Genomic DNA, 21942 nt, shown 5'->3' with positions numbered 1-21942 from the left:
GACACCAAGGCCGCCACCCAAGTGTGGGCCGCTTCAGATTTTTTTTTACCCCTCCGTACCTCTTTGGGGTTGGTCTGAACCGTGGGTTCAGACCTGAGTGGTCTGGTCCAAAGGACTAGACCCACGTCAACCTCTTTCCTTTTCCCCTTGGCACCGTGATTTCCTACCGGGTGCTAGCCACCTTGGTAGCCCATTTTGGGCTCACCCGATTTACCCAAGAGTCTGGTCTGAATCGTGGGTTCAGACAAAGACTCTTAACAGTCCTAGTGGTCTGGTCCGGAGGACCAGACCCGCATACTCCTAGCCCCTTTTTGCGGCATGACCGCAATAGGCTACCGGGTGCCAATTGCACCCGGGTCCCTTGTAGTTTTGGTGCCCCATTAGCTTGTTGTCACCATCGGTGATCACTTGACCCTTGTCAAGGCCCTTGAGTATAGCCGAACAACAGCCTTGGTCTGGTCCAAATGACCAGACACGAATTCCCCTTTTGCCCCGCATCTTGTTGCAATCCGTTTATGGCTCTAGATGCGTATAAGATACGTATATATATATATATATATATATATATATATATATATATATAGGGTTGGACAAAGCGGGTCGATTACCTACGGGATACTAGTTGGACACATGGCACCTTTGCGCTTTGTCCAGATGTTTCTGCGATAACCTTTAAACTCTGATGTGAGTTGTGCCACATAGGTATTTTACCTTGTGACTGTCCAGTCGGATGGCCAAAATTGATTATGAATTGTAGTAAATCTTGTATTCTTCCTTGATTCCAGCTCCAACAGTAATACGTGTAAATGGGTGAGCATTGTTACAAAACCCCACCTATATAAAGCCTTACATTCGTTACAAGTTGTTGACGATGTGTCATACCTTTGTATCGGGTCCGCAGGCGCAGCACCCAATCCGTGGAAATGCTAATGTTATTCCCATAAGTTGGGAATATCCTAGATTTCACTCTTGACACGTAAGTGTGTCAAGCTTCGTAGATGAAATACTTATACATATCTTCAGTGATTGTAAATGGTTTGGTTCTTCGTCAGAACGATGACACACCGTATAACGATGATATGAGTCACACACAAATGGGAATCACCTAGATTTCCATCTTAATACTTGAATGGACCAAGATCATGGAACTTTTCGATGTGAGTGGCCTCTGTGTAAGATTTACCAAATCTTATCATGGTAGTTCCAACAATTTGAAAGATGAAATTAAAGATTTGCGATATCTACTTACAGACTAAAGAACTTGCAAATATATTCATAGCATGTGCATGCCTCTTGAAATTGAAGAATTGTACACTCACACGCACATTGTCACGTAATTGCATTATGTTACTCAGTTATGCAGTTGTATCATGCCTCTGTTTCTTATGTTGTACAATTGACGTAAAATCATGTGGTACCTGGTTACACTTCGCACGTAGCACATCCTGACACTTGTACTGTGTAGTACGTACCTCGACTAGTGCATTGCAAGACTCGTGCTTGAGGCATTGATGAGCGCACAAAGTGCACCTGATTCATGTAATAAAAAGATGTATACACAAAACTTGAACACCATAGGGTATGAGTAGTACTGTTGCGGTTTGGACTCTGTTGGAGTCTCTGGGCGATGGCCCTTACTCGTAAGCGAACTCACTTGTGACTATACCCAAATGATGAAAGAAAATAATATAGTGTTATGATCGCTTTCATGAACGATGTGCTCTTGTTAGCCATGTGAGGCTGAGCACGTGGATGGGCAGGCTAAGTCCTCGTTTGCGTACCCCACAGGGACCACGAGGCACAAATTCCTCGAATGGAGGTAAGACTGAATTATGAGCCTAAGAAAGATAAACCCTGCTTTGTCCCATTCACAGACGGTTCACCTTGGAGAGGGTGGATGGTACAACTCTGTGTTACTTGTTACTACGACACTTGTTTTGACAGGAGCTGTAGCGTCCTTTGACCTCCAGTCACTCGAAGTTAGGGAGGTCGAGGTGATCTTTCAAGATACCTCACTACTGCAGTAGAATGGATTGCAATCCTTACCTATGCGAGAGTTTCTCTTAGCTGCGGCTGCTCGCATGAGGTTTACTCGGTCTGTAGCATCCCCGGTTATCACATTAAAAAATTACATAACAGACGTCGGGTGCATGACTCACAGAATGTGAGGATTCCTTTACGTACCCGAAAGAGTAATAAGAAGAACTTAAAGACTAACCGATCACAACTGACATACTGCAGTTGCTACTTTACTTGCTCTCTTGTTCAGTTCTTGTTATGTTCTCTTACTGCTCTTAATTACTTGTTCGACAGTTGTTTTAGTTCAGTTACCTGTTTTACTTGGTTAGCACTTATCACATATACACTTACCTGACACAAACACATATCTGTTGTTTCATGTTATGTTTCATGTTTCTTCTTATAGAGATGAGATACATTGTTATTGATTCTTCACCACCTCGCAAGAGGACTGACCCCGTTATATAGGGATGCAGGTGATGAATAGGTACAGCAGCGATACAACAACACACGATGGAGGCTTGGGGACCCACACTTAGCTGCAGATTCTGCTCCTGTTTTTTTTGGGGTTTTGAGGGGATGTTTTCCCTATATTTTTGACAGACTTGTAGTACTTTGTCTCATTTTGTAAATTTTTAAACTGATGGGTTGTATGCCTCTTTAAACTGGAGATTTGTACTTGTTTTGTATGATACATGTATGCTTTACTTACCTGTGGCCCGCTCAGGTTTGCGGCCTTGTTACCCTTTTCCCCCTTGCTTTCCGTTGTTTTCGTAAAACCATTCAAAAATAAAAAAATTCCCAGAATTTTTCAAGGTCGGAGTTTGGGGTGCCACACTAAAGGCTGGGGTTAAGCAAACCCTGACCAGCTATACAACCATACCATTTGGGATTCGAACTTGCAGCGTCCCAACACAAGGTGACATTGCACTAACTGCATCTGCCAGACAAGCGGAGCCCTCGTTGGTCTTACCGAAAAGGGCGATCTAGCAGGGGCATCGCCCCTACCTGTTGGCCGGAACAGATAGGCGACAGAGAGGGGGAGGGCACGACAGGCAATCACTGACCTCCTGCCAACCCTCCGGCAACAAAAAAGAGAGGGAAGGCATGGCATGGGCCGACAACCTTCCAGCATGCTCAGGGGGGAAGGAAAAGTTGCGGCAAGGGTCGCCAGTCCCCTGCCAACCTAATAGACAACCACAAAGAGAGTGGGAAGGTACAACATGGATTGCCAACCTCCTGTTGGCCCTCCTGCAGCAGAGGGAAACAAAGGAGAGAAAGAAGATGGAGGAAGAAGAAAACAGAGATCGAGAAAGAGATGGAGGCAAAACTATGAGGTTGTCGACAACAACGACGTTGAGCGCAACGAGAGGGAGGAGGCAGCGTTGGGGTTGCGATCACACACAAGGAGCTGGTGCCTCTGGTGCTCGTCGAAGGCACAACAGAGAGGAGGATGTGAGAGGAGGGGAGTGAAGAGGGAGGAGGAGACGATGGAAGCCCTCCTCCCTTCTGCACTGATTTAAAGAGAGTTCGAGGGCTTTGAATAGGGAAACCTCAGAGGGGTTTCCTCTTTCGTAAAATGGAAGGGGGGAGTGTGATTCAAGAAACCCTTGAAGGGTTTCCTTTTTCATAAGGGAGAGTGCGGCACACGGGGGAGGGGGAGAAGAGGGTTTTAAAAACATGTGCCCCCTTGCGTCAGGTGTTATAACCCTAATGGGTTATCGAACTTGAATCATATCCAGATCCAACCCGGGTCCAAATTTTTTTCTTGGGTTTTACATGTTTGCTCTGAAGGGCTCTATGTTCCTAGCTAGGGGCAACTGCAGTTTGTCAGGGACAACCACAGTTCAAAAGCCACTTAGGGCATCCTTGCAGCAAAGTTGAAGTTGAGCGTACTCTCAAATGGACGAAAGAGAAGCTCAAGGGTGGAAGCTTGCCAATGTGTGATCATGAATGACGGCTTGGCCTAGCCACACACACAAAAGAAAAAGATGCAACAGGTTATGTTGAACAAAAAATATGGCATTTGAGTTATTCCAAGCATGAGCTTAGCTTAGTTTTGTTCACTAGGTTTTATATCACATTGAAAAGCAAGCCTCACTAGCCAAGCGTGAATATAATTTTATTTTGTTCGTAAGCTTTATATCACATTCAATCTTGGTTTTTACCTTAAATTCGATAGAAGTTTAAGAAGAAAGGAAGTACAATTGACCAATCGAAGAGAAATAACACATAACAAAAAAAGTATAGAAAAGAAACCCTAGAGGGGTTTACTTTAATTTTTCACATGCTCTCCCCCCTCTTTTTTTGTGTGTGCACGTGTTGCCTCATGCATGAGGCTCAAGAAAGCAGGTTTGTGCATAATTTTTGTATGGTGACATACCCTCGTATATGTATGCATAAAACAGGAATATGCATGTGTACACAAGCAAAAATAAAAAGACTAGATTTGAAATTAAAAACACAAATGTGGTGTTTTCAAGTAATGTTTTTCTAAAACTTTATTAAAAGAAGCATACAAATTTCTCTCTTGATCATCCTTCACCCAGCAAATGGCATATGATCAAGATAATGACACAAATTGTTTAAACATACCCCTCGAGCCGTTGCTTTAATTAAAGACATTGATGTGTGTTAGTACCTACAAATTTATCGAAATAAGTGTGCATTTAGTTGACATTGCATGTATCACTTAAGCCAGAAAACCAAAAAAAAAAAAGAGATGTTAAAGTGAAGATGTTTAATTCAAACTAGTAAGAAAATAATATTTAACTGTTTATGCATGATTACAACATTTGCACCAGTAGAAGTGCCACTCACCATAAGAAAACCAATGCAAGCCAGTGCTAGTCACTGGTTTATGGTGTCAGACAAGAAACTAAAAAAGGACGCCTCATCAACCGTATTGCCTCAGCAATGCGCTTAGAGGCATGAAGCATGTGCCTCGCTTTGAAACATACAGATTCATGCCTCGAAGCGAAAGTACTTCCAACTCTCGTGGTTCAAAATCAAATATCCAAACGTCTTAAGATCCAATAGGGCAGCATCTTTGCACCCAAAAACTATCAGATGCAAGAACAAAGTTACCAAATAAAGAAAATATGACTGAGCCATTAAACCTAGAAAACAACAGATCAGATAACCAGAAGACAAACTAATGATGGGAGGTAATAAACAGCAGGCCACAAAATGTTTAGAATACTTGGATGCATAAATACAAAAACTGTGTTTCATTACACGAACAAAGGTCAACATGATATATTCCGTAGCGTGTTGGCTGCATGGACAAAACAAAAAAGTACTCTCTCTCTCTCTCTCTCTCTCTCTCTCTCTCTCTCTCTCTCTCTCTCTCTCTCTCTCTCTCTCTCTCTCTCTCTCTCAAACAATAGAGCAAATTAGCGACATCAACCACAGGAGCTAGCAAGTGGCAACCAACAAAAATCTCCTAAATTTCAAACCAATGAAATGGTTTTCCTTTGATATGGCACACAATGGCCACAGTACCAAAGGCACAATCAAATTTAGGAGGAATAAGCTGGAAAACAAAAATGGTTAGAAGTCAGATCATTTGCCTTACAATGTTACAGATAGCATGTATATAGATTATGAACAAAATTTCTCCATTGACAGCAGTAATAAACATGATGAACCCGCCTGGACTGATTCTTTTGGGCTGAGGCCGAGATCAACTGTTTCTTGACGATGGAGATGAAGGCTGTGAAAAAACAGGAGGCTGCGATGGAGACTCTTTCCCAACTGGAGATCGTGGACCACTAGCTACAGAATGCAAAGGCCTTTCCACAGGTAAAACTGGTTCATCCTTGATCTCAGTCCTGACACAAAATAATTACCCAGGCAAGAGAAACCTCAGCCAAAAACCAGACAATCTTGGGACTCTGATAAAGCTCTCTTTTAACAATGGAGAACCTGTGTAAAGGCCTAGTCTACCCACTCAAACCCCCTTATACGTAGATGGTGTTTTATCACAAGCAGAAAAAGAAAAGGCTCAACTTCAATTCGTGCCCAAATTTTAGGTTCATCAAACCACAATTGGTCAAACTCAATCCAAGGTCAATGAGGCCACGACTTTACCAGGAGCAGCAATGAACCAATTTAATAGAAAAAAATCCCTTTTTGATATTTTAAAGTATAAAAAATTTTATTATCGAAATTATTATTAAAACTATTAAAAATTAATAATAATAAAATGCTGACTCTGCGTGTCATGGTTGTGTCACGTAGCAAAAAAGTAAATATAAATGCCCCCATCACCAACTAGGAATTACTTCTAAAAATCATCTCTTCGTGAAACCAAAATATGTCCAAAACAACAGTTCTTGTTAAAACATCTATCACATAAACCCCTGCCAATCTGATCAAATTCAAAAAGAATAGATAAATGACTACAAGAATAGTAAATAATATTTGAAATTCAAGAACATGAAAGGGAAAAGAAAATGCAATTTGCAATATGCCAACCAGTTTTACAAAAGCCCTAGCCAGAAAAGGAAACACAATGGCAATAGCAACTCACGTGGGGCACACAGCTTGGTTGTCACATATCTCCATATCCTTCACTGCTTTCCTAACCGCATGCAAAATCATCTTCTTTACCTGGTAGAAAAAGGGAGTTACATATTAAAAAACAAAAAATAATAATTTGATAAAAAAGAGTAAAGACAATGAAAACCAAATGCAGCTGCACAAGTGTACCTTTAATTTGTCACAGTTTGATAAAAAAGAATAAAGACAAAAGGAAACAAAATGAAGCTGCAAATGCATACCTCTAATTTGTCTTCTTTTGCTCTGTGGTTCGTTGGGAGTGATCGAAACTCATTAGTCAAGCGGATGCACTCATGCAGATTTTCTGGTGAGACAAAGTCCAGTGCAACCTTGATGCATGACTACACGAAGCCAGAGAGCATGATATTAATATGATATATATATATAGGATGTAAATCATAGGATAAAGGTTGGGTAGATGAAATGAAAAAGTGCAACTGGAGTGTTGTGCGATCGTAGAATGCCATTGCGGTTGAAGGGAAAGTTTTATAGGACGACAATTAAGCCCGCTTTACTATATGGTACGGAATGTTGGGCTGCCAAGAGACATCATATTCAAAAAATGAGTGTAGTTGAGATGCATATGCTTAGATGGATGTGTGGAAATACAATAAAAGATAAGATTCGAAATGAGGAGATACGTAAGAAGGTAGGCATTGCATCCATTGAAAATAAGATGAGAGAGAATCGTTTACGGTGGTTTGGGCATATTTGGTGAAGGCCTAATGATGCTCCAGTTAGAAGGATGAGAAATGGAAAAATATATTAGTTAAAAGAGGTCGGGGTAGGCCTAAGAAGACTTGGATGGAGATGATAGGAAAGGATATGAATGCTTTGAACCTCACCGAGGACATGGCATTGGATAGAAATGATTGGAGAAGAAGGATTCATGTGGAAGACCCAGAATGATTTTCTTTTTTGGTTCATATCGTTGACCCCAATTGTTTTGGGATGAAGGCATAGTTGTTGTTGTTGTTGTTGTATATATACATATGGAGAGAGAGAGAGAGATTAGTCTCCAACACAACAAATACTAAAACAGGCTAAGCACACTAGCGAGTTAGATAGTTGAGACCATTGGCATAATACAGTAAGAACATTTGAAGTAAAAATGACACCAGTAATTTTTGGAAGGATGGATCATGTGTCATAACTTAAAGTTAGCCTCATCAAGTCAAGCAACTCACTCTTTGCTAGATAATTTCAAATGGGCATACACGTTAAGAACCTGATCATAAATATGCACAAGTGTTTCCCGGACAAGGTAAACTGTGTTGACAGACACAGTTAAGGGCATCAACAGCAAACTGTCTGCCATTAATATTGAAACCATGGAAAATGCTAACATACAAGCATAGACATATATAAAGCACCCACACCACATACATTTATATTAGTACAATAAAGGATATTCAAAATCATCTTGGCAAAGATCAAGAGCATGCCAAATTTATTACAAGAAAGCTCTGCGATTGCTACTGTTGATCAGATGTGGTTATCTGTGTGTTTATGCTTGTGTAAGACGTGTGTCCAGAGAGAGAGAGAGAGACCATGCCCATAGTGATATACAACTACAGCAGTTGATTGAACATTCTCTTTTGCTTGACTTCTACCAGCGGATGCACAACCTTTGTGAAACAGGAATACAATGCAGTCCAAGCATAATTTCACCAATCTTTAAGAAGTTGTGCAGCCGACAATTAGATGTTATGTCAAAGTCAACATATTCAGCTATTTCCTACAGGCATGATATTTTTAGTAATTTTGTCTGTCACAAACTTAGGATATACTTTGAAGATGTCACTATTAGATACCATTCTGAAAAATAAAGATATATCAGATTTCAGAATATCACCAATCAAGCCAACTTCAGTTACACTAAATTTCAAGCATTAAGTAAATGAATAACAATTGTGGGTGCAAATAAGCTGTGCATTAAAACAATGTCTTAGAAAACAGGGTGCATCATTGTTAATTTAGAAACTAAGTCACATGGGTGCGGGTGCGGGGATTCGGCACTTCCAAAAAACCCGGGTGCGGGGGTGCGGCAAAATATATATAAGGGGTCTGGGTTCCCCCGACGCGGGTCCTGGGCAAGGCTGTTCTGTTCCGGGCAAGGCCTAATCAATACCACCACCAGCTACGCTCATGTCACGTTCTAGCAAAATAATTAACTGGCCGGGCAAGGCCTTGACCTTAGCTGCCTGCCCTTTCCCCTCTAACCCACAAACCTCATTTCACCATGTCAAGTGCTCACGTCATTTTTTTATTGTAATGATTATAAAGAAGATCAAACCAAGACCCATTAGTTTAATTTAAGTAGAATATCATTGTATCTCCTTGGTTAGGATGTAATTACTCAGGCTTTAAAATCACCAGTCAATATCTTATTAGTTTTGACCTCTGTTTCCGTGACCGTACCTCCTCCAGCCATCTTTTCTTCCTTTACATTTTTAGATTTCTTTATGACATATAATAAGATATTGGGAGATTTTGTGTTTTGCGCTTTTTCCTTCTGGAAGTGGAGGGGAGACTAGTTGGGGGCAATTAGTTAGTGCATCACGTGAAGTAACTTTGGTTAGAATCCCCAACCCTGGTTGGGTGCAACACTCGAGACATGTAAAGGGTTAGTGTGATGTGATTTGAAGTAATAAGAGGCAGCAGCGTTAGCTTTACTAATTTGTCCCAAAGGCCGAATGTCGGAAGCATGGGAAGCAGCGAAGGATGAAAGGGGGAGATTGGTTGCGCATCAGAGACCAGGGCAGTAGTAGTGCAGGCACAGCAGGGAGCTTTGCAGGCGCAGCAGCAGCAGCCATGGCCGTGAATGATTCCCCTTAGGTTGGTGGCTTCAGAGGGGAGCTGTTTTCCGTTTGTGGTCTGGTTTGCTGACTTTTGATAAAAAGAAAAAACAAGGTTTTTTTGTGTATTTTCCTTAAGAAAAAAGTAGTATTTTTCTTCTTTTTTTGGTGGTTTTAATGGAGGTGGGTGGTGGTGTTCTTGAGATGGTAGACAAGAGAAATGTTCGTGTTGGTGTTGATGGTGGTGGTTTTGAGGACGGGGAGAGAGGAGTTGGTGGTGAAGAGAGGGAAGGTATTAGTCCGACGCCTCAAAAGCTGTCTCGCACCGACGCGTTCCCCTTTAGGATGCCTCCCTTCTCCCGTTGTGACAACAGCCCCACCTTTTATAACAGTGAGGGCAGGTCGAGCGATTTATACGATGTCCCTGGTAGTGCAGTTGCAGCAGGAGCTACTGCAACCTTTTCCTATTGCCTTCAAATCCCCAGGTATCAACTCTAAAACAACACCCCTTCCAAAACACCCTTTGCATTTTTCCGGCACCTCTGATTTGTCCAAAGAATCACACTTATACCATTTCATAGGGAAAAATTTAAAAAAAAATCAAAAAATGGATCAAAATGACCCTGGGTGCATTGACCGCACCCAGGGTCGGGTTGACCGCACCGGGTGCCACACCCGTGTTGCGTCACGCCGACGCGGGTGCGGTACCTGTCTGGCCGAATCCCTGTGATATAGTTTAGAAATTATTTGACATTTAGACTGGGGGTGGTAGACCAAGGTCCCAGGCAATTCCAGGGTCATCTGCTAAGCCACACTTTAAACAAAGAAGGTCCTGCCTGCAATAACTTAAGTATGGACAGGGTCCAACTTCCGGGATGGTTTAGCTTACAAGTTGGCCTTCACTATTGCCCACACTGGATCACCTTAGTGGTTTACATTTGGAAAAGACGCCATCACTTTTTAAGAATTTATGGTTGACATTGCTACAGCAAAGTCTCCAAGTATCATCTGTGTCAGAGTCTCAGAGGATCTGATACAAGTATGCAAGTATGACATTTGCTATAAAAAAAGCAGGTAGAACAAGCAGCAGATGTAAATCTATGGAAAAGTAGCCAAGCTAAAACAAAAGTACCTGCAGGTTTCTAACTTGATGAGGGCAACCAGCAGGAATAAAGACTGCCTCTCCAAGATTTTGCTCAAAAGTCCACGGCTCAATCCCTGCATAAAACAACAAAAATTCACAGTTATGTGCTTCAAATTCAATCAACTGGAATAACACACTTATGAGAATTGCTGTGCAGTTTGAAATATACGAACCAAATTCCTTCTTCAGCTTTTGCTTGTGAGCTAGATTCAAGTAGAAACTTTGGTCATGAATGGGATGAAAAACCTGAAAATAATAATTGTTAATGAGTGATAGTTGCAATTAAAAACTTAGACCCACCAAAATAAAAAATGTTGTTACCTTTTTGACTTGAGAACAATGGACATGTCTAAACTCCTTTGAGTGGCGTCTCAGGTATGCCTCCAACTTTGGAACATCTTCTCTACGAAATATGTCCCACAGTGCACCACCCACTTCATGATTACCATCACCTTTGCTTTCAGAACTTTCGGGACTGCCACATTTCATAGCACAACTATGTTCACCTTTCTTGGTAAATTTTCCAGAAACTTCAGAAATGCTTCCAAAGTCATTGTCTCCCTCACTAGCATTTTCTTTGGGCAGATCAATCGCAAGCTTAGCATTTTGGACTTTTCCTGCATCAGCAACAGTAGTAGTGGCCTTGAACTCTTGTTCCCCAACTTCAACACTAGCCTTTCGATCAGAAGGACAACTGGAATTTTTCAATTCATCAGTTAGTTCCATTCCAGCTTCCTCAATAGAATTACTGCCCTTGACTTCTAGCCCACCGACTTCACAACTGGAATTTTTCAACTGATCAGTTTGTTCTACTCCAGCTTCATCATGATTGCCATTTTCTTTTCCAACCTCATAAGAAGCAGTTGACCTACATGATTTCTTCCTGAACACCTTGCCAGAAACACAACTACCAACTGTGGAAGCAACAGAAAGAGACTCCACATCATTTCTTTCTTTCATGTTGCTGCAAGTAGCCATCATCTCATTTTTGAGGTCACCAATACCAATATCTCCCATTTGCTTGTGGTCATCTTCTCCATCCATTGGTTCTTTAGCACCAATGAGAAGTTCCTTTACTGCAGGTGCATTGTCAGATAAAATACGTTGGTCTATGGAAGGTTGAGATACTAATGAATTCCCATCAGCCATGAAATGTGACTCCACAGTGTTAACACTGGGTACATGCTTATTAGAAGCGCAACCTTCTTGTTCCTCAAGACCCACGGCAGTTTCCCTTGTGACATCCACCTTAGGACCAACAAAATCACTTGACTCCTCATTCGGACTTCCAGAATATTCTTCATCAGTTTCAGTTTTTATTGCAGTAATAACACTAGCCTCCAAATGTTGGTCAACCATGGCCTGACCATTACATCCAATTTCTAAAGAAACCAGATGAGATTCGCCATTTTCCATTTCTTGCTTCACAAAAGGTCCAATAAATGTTTCAGTTTTGATGCCATTGACACCCATACATCCCTTTTGTCCGACATTGTTGCTGTAGGCATTGAGTTGTTCAGTTACTACAGAAATATTATCTGAGAAAGGAATTTCCACTGTGGAAGGTTGACCTTCTAACGGCTGCTCATCAGTGACAAAATGTGACTCAGTAATGTTTGATGCCAACATGCCCTCAGCAACAGAAGGTTTTCCGCCATTTACTTTATCTCTTTTATCTTCATCTGCAAATTTCTTCTTGAGTTTTTTAATTTTGGAAAGCTGTTGCTTACCAAGTGCAATTTCTGCAGTATGTGTCAACACATTCACCTGAAAAAAAACAGCATCTCGTAAAACAATGAAGGCAGAAATCTTAAATGCCTACAGAGAATTCAAGCATTGAACCAGCCAAGGACCTAGAAGGATGCCAACTTAAAGGAAATAAATTGAAGGAACAGAAATTTCTTTTTACGATAGCAAAACAAGCAAAATTTGTGGCATCAAACACAGACAAGAGGGAACACATAATAAAATAGTAGAGAAGGAGAGTTCAGTTGAACATGTGCTTGGCGTGAACAAAATGTCAGAATCACTAAATTCAAAACTACAAAGCTTTCATTCCAATTCACTTCCTTGACAATCAGCACTTATATTTCCCCTGGGCTACCTAAAACTGAATCATTATCCAAACGGAAATGTTGTCTTATGGCACTCACCAGCAAAACTAACAAGCTGCTTGTAAGTATCAAGCTTCACTATCTATCAAGAATAAGAGAACCAGTAAGTGGTAGCAGTGGATATATTGAAGACCTGAACCACTGAATAATAATTGAACAAATCACTCTTGTAAAAAAGCCACAGGCCACAGGTAGCACCAACAAGTCCCCAAGTTTTCACACTAGATGTAGGAAGGTTTTATCAACCCAAAACCCACTACAAGCCACCAATCCATTTCCTTCAGTTAGGCTACTCTTAGATGTAGAGAGGCCAATAACTGTAAAAGATAGCTGATAGGAAGAAGAGCAGAACCAGAAACAATGAAAAGAGCAGAGGATACATGCATGGACTTATGAAGCCCAGTGCTTTTGTGTGCAACCGTACCCTTAAATGGAAGAATTGTGTGTCCAGATCCATGTGAGGGAGGAAAACAACAATTGGTAAACAGTGAAGAAAACAGAGGCTAGATGCATAGACTTCTGAGGCCTCATGGGGAAACTTTTTTGGCTCACAACATCCAGAACAGACACAACCCATATCTACTCCTTTTCCCTTCCCAGTCATATCAATATGAGTGATACTACCACCACCTCAACACTCTCCAGATGGCACTTATCGGCCACATAAAGCATGTCACCAGCACATACTTTCATTTCTCGTAAAGAAGAAAGGAAATTCTGATTAAGCCCAATAATAAAAATGTTTTTTATATGGCTTGAAGACGTACTTATGTCTAGACAACTAGACTTGTTATGTCCTAACTCAAGAAACAACCTAGTGATGAAATTAACTTTCAATGTTCCATTAATTTCTATTTTACATTATATTATAATATTAGAAAAATATTTATACACACAATCAATCATAACTATTAGTTTTCCCCAACCTCGATATGTGTGTCAGCAATAGAAAGGAAGCACAAGGACGAAAAAGGAGCAGCCAAGAGGAATGTAGTGAAAGCAGAAAGATACAAGTAGGTGTCTCTTATGGGCTTCCAAGAACACGACCAAACAAAGACCACTTATGGGTCAATACATAAACACTTGCACACAAACCACATAAGGGCTAAAACACAAGTAAAAAAATATAGATGTTATTGAGAGCGAGGATGCTTGAGAAAGCCCAACCAAGGGGGAATACCCCTTTATATACACACTTGAGGCTCGTTGGGAGCTCCCAACGGCAATAGGTGGCATTTTATAATAATGCCAATTACAAAAATATAATATACAAAAACAAAAAAATAATGAAAAAGAAAAACATAAAATGACATATATGCCACTAATTGGCACAGCCTATTACATATCAATAAAATGACTAAAACACCCCTAACGGATATTACCTATTACAATAATAAGCACATATATATGTTGGACTGGGCAGATATCGTGCATTTGTATTTGTATTTAAGTTTGGATCCGGATTCGGATCCAAACTACTTGTAACATGTCCAGCCAATATTGGGGCATACTTGTAACATATTGGAGTTACTTGTAAAGTACCATGTATTAGGTTTTGTTTTATAAACTAAAGGAAGAGATCACGATTTTTCCAATTTGGAAAAACGTGATCAGTTGCAGCCCCATTATCTTTCTTCCCTGCAATTTCTTGTTCATCGTTCTAAAGAATTCTGACATGGTATCAGAGCGGCTCTGATCCGAGGGTTGAAGGTTTTTCCAAGGTACGTCTCTAAGAGATCTTACTCCCCTCCTTATTTCTTTTCTACCTGTTCACCGTTATGCGTCTTTCCCTTTCTAAATATCCTATTCTATTCCCCATCTACTATTTCTTCCTCCAGATTACTCCGTTCTAATTTGCGTTAAATTTATTCCCTAATCTTCATTTCTTTGAAACTGGATTGGGTCTGTTTTCAAACCAGTTTCACGGTAACCATTATCTCCCTCAAACCAGTTGGGTCTGGGACAAACCTGTTTCACGATCCACGATCCCTTTGTTTCCTGAAACTGATTTGGGCCGAATTTTTTTTTTCTTTCCAGTTTCACGATTCCATATTGAGTTTGTTCACTACAAACATGTTTCACGATTCCTTTGTTTCCTGAAACTGATTTGGGTTTGCGTCAAATCAGTTTTGTTCAAGAAGAGAAGAGATGCCCCGAACCCTAGGTAGAGAGAGAGAGAGACGGCTGCAAAGAATAGAACTCGTTAACTTTGTATTAGGGCATCTCTCTATATTAAATAGAGAGGCTAAAAAGAATAATTACATTTAAGCCTACTATAAAATCAAAAATTCAAACAGCCTCTAATATAAAAAAACTTAACTTAAAACCACCTATTCTCAACACTCCCCCTCAAGCTGAAGCATAGATATCAATCATGCTCAGCTTGTCACAACATTTTGAGAAATTTGGTCTAGCAAGAGGTTTTGTAAACATATTTGCAACTTAGTCTTCAGACTTTAGGTATTTGGTAGTGATATGACCAGCTTGAACCATGTCTCTTATATAGTGGCAATCAACCTCAATGTGCTTTGTTCTCTCATGAAATACAGGATTGTTCGCTATATATGTTGCCGCTTTATTATCGCACATCATTGTCATGGGAGAGGAAACTTTCACCTGAAGATCATTAAGAATAGTACGAACCCATATCAATTCAGCAGTTGTTTGGGCCATAGCCCGATATTCTGATTCTGCACTCGACCTAGAAACAACATTTTGTTCCTTACTTCTCCAAGAAATCAAGTTGTCTCCCAGAAACACACAGAATCCTGTGGTAGATTTTCTATCCACTACAGATCCTGCATAGTCAGCATCAGAATAGGTCACTATCTCCAGAGTTCCACCTTTTTTGAATAATAACCCCTTTCCAAGAGAAGATTTTAGGTATCTAAGAATCATAATAGCTGCATTCCAGTGTACCTCAGTTGGTTTATCCATAAACTGACTAACTTTGCTTACTGCTAAAGCAATATCTGGCCTGGTCACAGTTACATACAGTAGCTTTCCTACTAGGGAGCGATAGCTTTTGCTATCAACCGGTTTTGACCCTTCTTCAAACAACTGAACTTTATGGTCCATGGGAATATTTGTTGGTTTAGCTCCCAACATTCTCGTTTCCTTTAATAAATCAAGAACATACTTCCGTTGAGACAAAACCATCCCTTCACGGCTCCTGGCAACTTCTATACCCAGAAAATACCTGAGTGAACCAAGGTCTTTTGTAACAAAGTGTTTTTGAAGATGAGCCTTTGTGGCTTTAATAGCTTTCACATCATCTCCTGTAAGAATGATGTCATCCACATATACCACTATGTCACAGGGATTCGGCTAGGAGGGTGCCGCACCCGCATCGACGCGACTCGACGCGGGTGCGGGTGCCGCACCGGGTGCAGTCAACCCGATCCTGGGTGCGTTGACCGCACCCAGGATCATTATGGTCCATTTTTTTTAAAAAAAAAAATTTGCCCAAATGGACTTCGAAATTTTTTTAAAAAAAAATTATGCAGCTGACAGGATCATTAAGGTCCATTAATGCTGTCAGCTGCTGACAGCAGCTGGCTGTCAGCAGCTGCTGACAGCTGCAAAAAAAAAAAAACCCCGCCTATTCCCCTGACTCCCTATATATATATATTACATTTTTGCCCATGCCGCACCCCCGCCCCCGCACCCGCACCCATGTGACATAGATATACCACCATAACAACTATGCCAGAGCTAGTTTTCTTGATAAATAGTGTATGATCTGTTGCTGACCTGTTAAAGCCAAAGCATGACATTACTTCAAACCACTTGTGAAACCATGCTCGAGGACTCTGTTTCAAGCCATAAATCGCCTTTCTCAATCTACACACCTTCTGACACTCCCCCTCAACCTCGAAACCAAGAGGTTGGTGCATGTAAACGGTCTCAGATAGATCCCCATATAGAAAGGCATTTTTCACATCTAACTGACACAAGTTCCAACCATGCTGAACAGCTACTGAGCGAAGAAGACGAATGGTACCCATCCGTGCAACAGGAGAAAAAGTTTCAAAGAAATCAATACCATATGTCTAAGTATACCCTTTCGCGACTAATCTAGCCTTGTACCTTTCAATAGAACCATCAGATTTGTACTTTATTGTATATACCCATTTACATCCAACAATGTCGGCATCTGCTAGGGAATCAACTAGATCCCATGTATGCTGAGATACTAAAGCATCCATTTCTTCTTGCATAGCCAGCTTCCAGCAATTATCAAGTGCTGCTTGTTGATAGTTCAGAGGAACGGTTTCAACAGATAAGGCTGAAATAAAAGACTTCATCTGATTTCCAATTCTGTCATCGGAGATAAAATGAGATATGGGATATAAGGTACATTGTCTTGTCCCCTTTCGTAGAGCAATAGGCTTGTTATCATCATCCTGAAGATCACGAGTGTCAGTAGAACTTACCTCAAGAGAAGAAGAAGATGAAGGCTCTTGCGACGGTGGAGCTCTACGCACATATATCAAAGGAGGATTATTAAATCTGGAAGCGGATGAAGTTTGGTTCGGTAATGAGGGCATAGATTCCAAAGGAAAAGGAGGTATAGGTAATGGAAAAGACTCAGCTGGATCAATCTGTAGCGGGAAACCAGTACTGGAGTAATATGGAGTGGATTCCAAGAAAGATACATCCGCACTGACATACTCTCGGCGAGAAATAGGATCATAACATTGATATCCTTTTTGATTTTTGGGATAACCTATAAATATGCATTTTGTAGCTTGAGCAGCTAATTTATCACGGTCAGGGCCAAGTTTGTGTACAAAACAAACACATCCAAATATTTTTGGTGAGACAGAAAAGAGCGGGGCATTAGGGTTTAGGATATGTAATGGAATTTGATCACCCACAGAAGACGAAGGCATGCGATTGATCAAATAGCAAGCAATGGTAATCGCATCTCCCCAATATAACGCAAGAACATTGGATTGAATCATAATAGTCCTGGCAATATCAAGCAGGGGTCGATGTTTTCGCTCAGCCACCCCATTTTGTTGAGATGAATAGGCACAGGAAGTTTGGGGTTGGATGCCATTATCTTGGTAAAATTGTAACAGACCTTTTGATTTAAACTCGAGAGCATTATCAGTGCGAACAATCTTGACAATAGATTCAAACTGAGTTTTTATTTCAAGAATTAAGGATTTGATAATAGTTGGAACTTCAAATCGTTCCTTTATTAAAAACACCCATGACAACTTAGAGAAATCATCAACAATAACAAGATAGTAACGACACTGAGTCCTAGTAGGAATCTTACTAGGACCCCATACATCTGCATGAAGAAGTTCAAAAACTTTATTACTAGACTGACTCTGACTCGAAGGGAACGAACTTCGATGATGCTTTCCCAACTGACAGGCTTCACACTGAAATGATGTGGTGGAAGGAATTTGAGGAAAAACCGAACGAAGCTTTGACAATGAAGGATGACCAAGACGACGATGCCACTGAACAGGACTGAATGAGTGTTCTACTACAGCATGAACATTACCCATTGGATGATGTAGGTAGTAAACTCCATTTTCTTCATAGCCTCCACCAATCTTCTTCCCCGTCAGCAAATCCTGAAAATGACAACCCATCGGATCAAATATTACTCTACAGTTTTGTTCTCTTATAAGGCAACTAACAGAGAGTAAACTTTGAGGAAAGTTTGGAGCATGAAGAACATTTTTTAACTGTAATGAGGAGGATATAGAAATATTTCCCTGACCAACAACCGGGGAGGAACTCTCATCGGCTAATGAGACTCCTCGATGAGCATTAATATCCTTTATATCTGAAAAAACAAGTGAATTTCCACACAAATGTCTGGATGCACCAGAGTCAATAATCCACTTACTGTCAGTCGGATGAAGTTGATTTCCAGTAGAATAGGCAACACCAGCTACAGGAGGAGTGGAACTCAAAGGACGAAGAGCTATCAACTCATCATATTCAGCACGACTGATTGTGATACTACTGTTACTTGCAGAGATATTATCCTGTACACTGGTGGCCTCAATAGTAGTAATATTTGCTTTAGGAGCATATGACTTTGATGAAGAAGAGGTTGGCGGATCATGCTTATCCCAGCAACGATCTTCTAAGTGTCCAGATTTTCCACAGAATGTACATTGAAGCTTTCCTCTGCCTCCCATACCACGACCTCGTCCTCTGATATTTTGAGTATTTCCACGCCCATAACCAGATGAGACAACAAGGGCAGATGACTGAGTCACAGGCTGAGATTGTGGAAGAGAGATCGCTAGTCTACTCAGACGATTGTATGCATCAGCAAGAGTAGGAACATCTGATCCAGTCAACATCTGAACTTTTGCAACAGAAAAATCTGAAGAGAGACCTGTAAAAAATGAGCAACCATGGTTTGTTCTTGATGATCCTCCTGCTTCGAGCAACACAGAGGCCTGTGAGCATTAAGTCGTTCAAACACAGCTTTTACAGAGGCATAGTACTGGGCTAAGGTCTGTTCTCCCTGCTGCAAATTATATATCTCATGTTCGACTTGCAGGACACGACTCACATTCGTTTCTTCTGAGTATGTATCACGAAGATTGTCCCACATCAGTTTGGTTGTATTATAGTAGATCAATCCATCTGCAATATGGGGTTCGACACTATTCATGATCCATGACATAACTATGTCATTATCTTCATCTCAAGTAACATATTTTCCCAATTTTTCAGTGGGTTCATCTTCCAACAAAATATGTTTTCGACGATGTCTAGATACCGACATCATAAACGTTCTGGACCATCTGGCATAGTTGATTTCATTCAACCTTACAGAAGAGCCGTACGAAAAAGGATTGGCAAATGCTTTATATTCTCCAATATGTTCCAATTTGGAATCACATTTTGAAGTTTCAGCCATACTAAAAATATATTTCTGTTTCAGCAGAGATAAAAAGTCTGGACAAATTTCAAGCAACCCAGCAGTTGTTCACAAAAAGAAACCACGACAGTAAGGAACAGCAGGCCACAAAAAGAGTATTTTCCCAGCACCGCATGGAATCAAGCCTGCAATTTCCACGACAGTAGTGGACAGCAGCCCACACACATGAATCTTGAATAGCAGCCCACACACATGACAATCACGCATCAACCAGAACCAACGACCAGCATCTATACTCAACACAAACTCCCTCGACAAAAAAACCTTCACATAAACATGATAATTTTCAACACAGCAGAGAAAACAAGCTTGTTGTTTCCACTACAGAACTTCTGATGCTGAAACTAATCACGACAGCATGAAAAACCAATAACGACAGCATGAAGAATCACGGCAGATACTGAAATCACGACAGATGTTGAAGTCACGACAACAATTGCAATCACGACAGCAAAAAAAAACAAATAACGACAGCATGAAGAATCACGGCAGATGCTGAAATCACGACAGAGGCTGAAATCACGACAGCAGTTGCTTAAATCATATTGACAGATGTTGTAAATCACGACAGCCAAAAACAGGAAGTTCATTTCTTCAAAGGACAAAAGCAATCACGACAGGGACACGATAAACAAATCATTACAGCAGATCTCGATCACAAATAGCCATACGAAGTTAGGATCTGTTATCAGCTGCCACACCCAGAAGTCACGGCATGTGAAACTCAAGAGAAAAAAAAAGGGGGTTATGACTGCTAGACCTGAGGGCTCACTCCCACGATGCTCCTCAGGTCTGATAACAGATCTGGGCCAGATCTGTCATCAGATCTCAAAAAAAATTGAATCCACACCTGGTTCGAGTGCTGGATGTTTGGTGTAGATCACGCTCCTGAGATCGTTGGCTCTGATACCATGTTCAAGAAGAGAAGAGATGCCCCGAACCCTAGGTAGAGAGAGAGAAAAGAGAGAGAGAGAGAGAGAGACGGCTGCAAAGAATAGAACTCGTTAACTTTGTATTAGGGCTTCTCTCTATATTAAATAGAGAGAGGCTAAAAAGAATAATTACATTTAAGCCTACTATAAAATCAAAAATTCAAATAGCCTCTAATATAAAAAGACTTAACTTAAAACCACCTATTCTCAACAAGTTTCACGAAAACCCAAATCAGCTTAGATTTGTTTTTCTTCCCTAATCCTCGATTTATGCCGCAGCTTACTTGTATTCGTTACTGTTGTGTGCAATCATAAAAAAATTGAAATCAGATTACATCTGTACACCAGGCCTATGATTTCTCATTCACGTTAAGTACTCGAGCTTTCTCCTGTAAAAAAAAACAAATCAAAACAAAAAAAAAGGAGACAAGTCTTATTCTATAGCATCGTGATTGCACACGCCAAAAAAAAATTATTCATGGATTCTCCTTTTCAGTCATTTCTCTCATCTAATTTTCTTGGTCAGCTCATTTTTGAAAAACTTACCAATTCGAATTTCCTGATCTGGAAAAGACAAATTCTTCCCTTTATTAAAAGTCAAGGTCGCTCTGGACATCTCACTGGATCAATCCCAGTCCCTCCAAAACTTATTAAACAAGGAACTAAGGATGGAAATGAGGCTGATTCTATACAACAAATTCCAAATCCCCAGTACGAGATTTGGATGAAGTGTGATCAGGCTGCAGTTGCTTTTATTTTCTCTACTATCTCTCACGAAGTATTGGTGGGGATTCCAAACGAATGCTCAACAAAAGAATTGTGGGATAGACTAGTGAAGACGTACTCTTAGATATCAGAGGCTAGCATTTCCTTTCTTCAGCGTGAATTTTAACTTCTGACTAAGGGCTCCATGTCTGTCATGGAGTACTTGAACAAGGTTAAGACTATCAGTGACCAACTTGCCGTTGTAGGGTATGAAGTGACAGATAAAGACAAGGTCAGGCAAACCTTGAATGGATTGGGACCGAAATTTCATGTTCTCTCTGTTAAGAAGACACATTTGGATTGGATCAGATCTTGATCCAATCCATAACACCGCCTAAGGCACGCGCCTCTAGGCGGTGGCATACTTGTAATTACATTCTTTTTTATTATGTATTTTGTAAAATGTACATTTTGAGTATAAATAGAATGATACAAAGGGGGAGAAGCATTCTGCGCCCCTACTTTATCTATCCTCTCTTTCTCTCTCTCAGGTTTTCCTATTTCCCTCTCTATCTCTCTCTTTTGTTACAGCCCACATATATCAAAATCTTACATGGTATCAAAGCCAGGTTCGGGCTGAAGACATATCGTGCGGGATCTCTCTCTTGATCGTAAGTTCCTCTCTCCCAAAATCCTTAAACCTCTCTCCTTCTTGCCGTGAATCCCTCTTTCTCCCAAA

General features: G+C 40.7%; 1 protein-coding gene across 1 annotated transcript in view; it reads right to left on the bottom strand.

Annotated features, from left to right (window-relative positions):
• Positions 1 to 5682: 5682 nt before the first annotated feature.
• The window catches only part of LOC149832446 (lysine-specific demethylase JMJ26-like), a 70412-nt gene continuing 54152 nt past the window's right edge, over positions 5683 to 21942 (bottom strand). Inside the window, exons 8-13 of the mRNA XM_090012459.1 lie at positions 10846 to 12291; positions 10698 to 10770; positions 10513 to 10598; positions 6804 to 6923; positions 6554 to 6633; positions 5683 to 5852 (exon numbers count right to left, since the gene is read on the bottom strand). Of these exons, the coding sequence (XP_089868585.1) occupies positions 5705 to 5852; positions 6554 to 6633; positions 6804 to 6923; positions 10513 to 10598; positions 10698 to 10770; positions 10846 to 12291 (1953 nt within the window). The 3' untranslated portion in view covers positions 5683 to 5704. The remainder of the gene's footprint in view (positions 5853 to 6553; positions 6634 to 6803; positions 6924 to 10512; positions 10599 to 10697; positions 10771 to 10845; positions 12292 to 21942) is intronic.

The sequence above is a fragment of the Nuphar pumila genome, chromosome 7, assembly GCF_984573655.1.
Source record: "Nuphar pumila chromosome 7, dmNupPumi1.hap1.1, whole genome shotgun sequence".
In the NCBI taxonomy this organism is placed as follows: Eukaryota; Viridiplantae; Streptophyta; class Magnoliopsida; order Nymphaeales; family Nymphaeaceae; genus Nuphar; species Nuphar pumila.
Note: the sequence above shows the minus strand (reverse complement) of the source record. Positions and strands in the feature narration are given on the sequence as shown.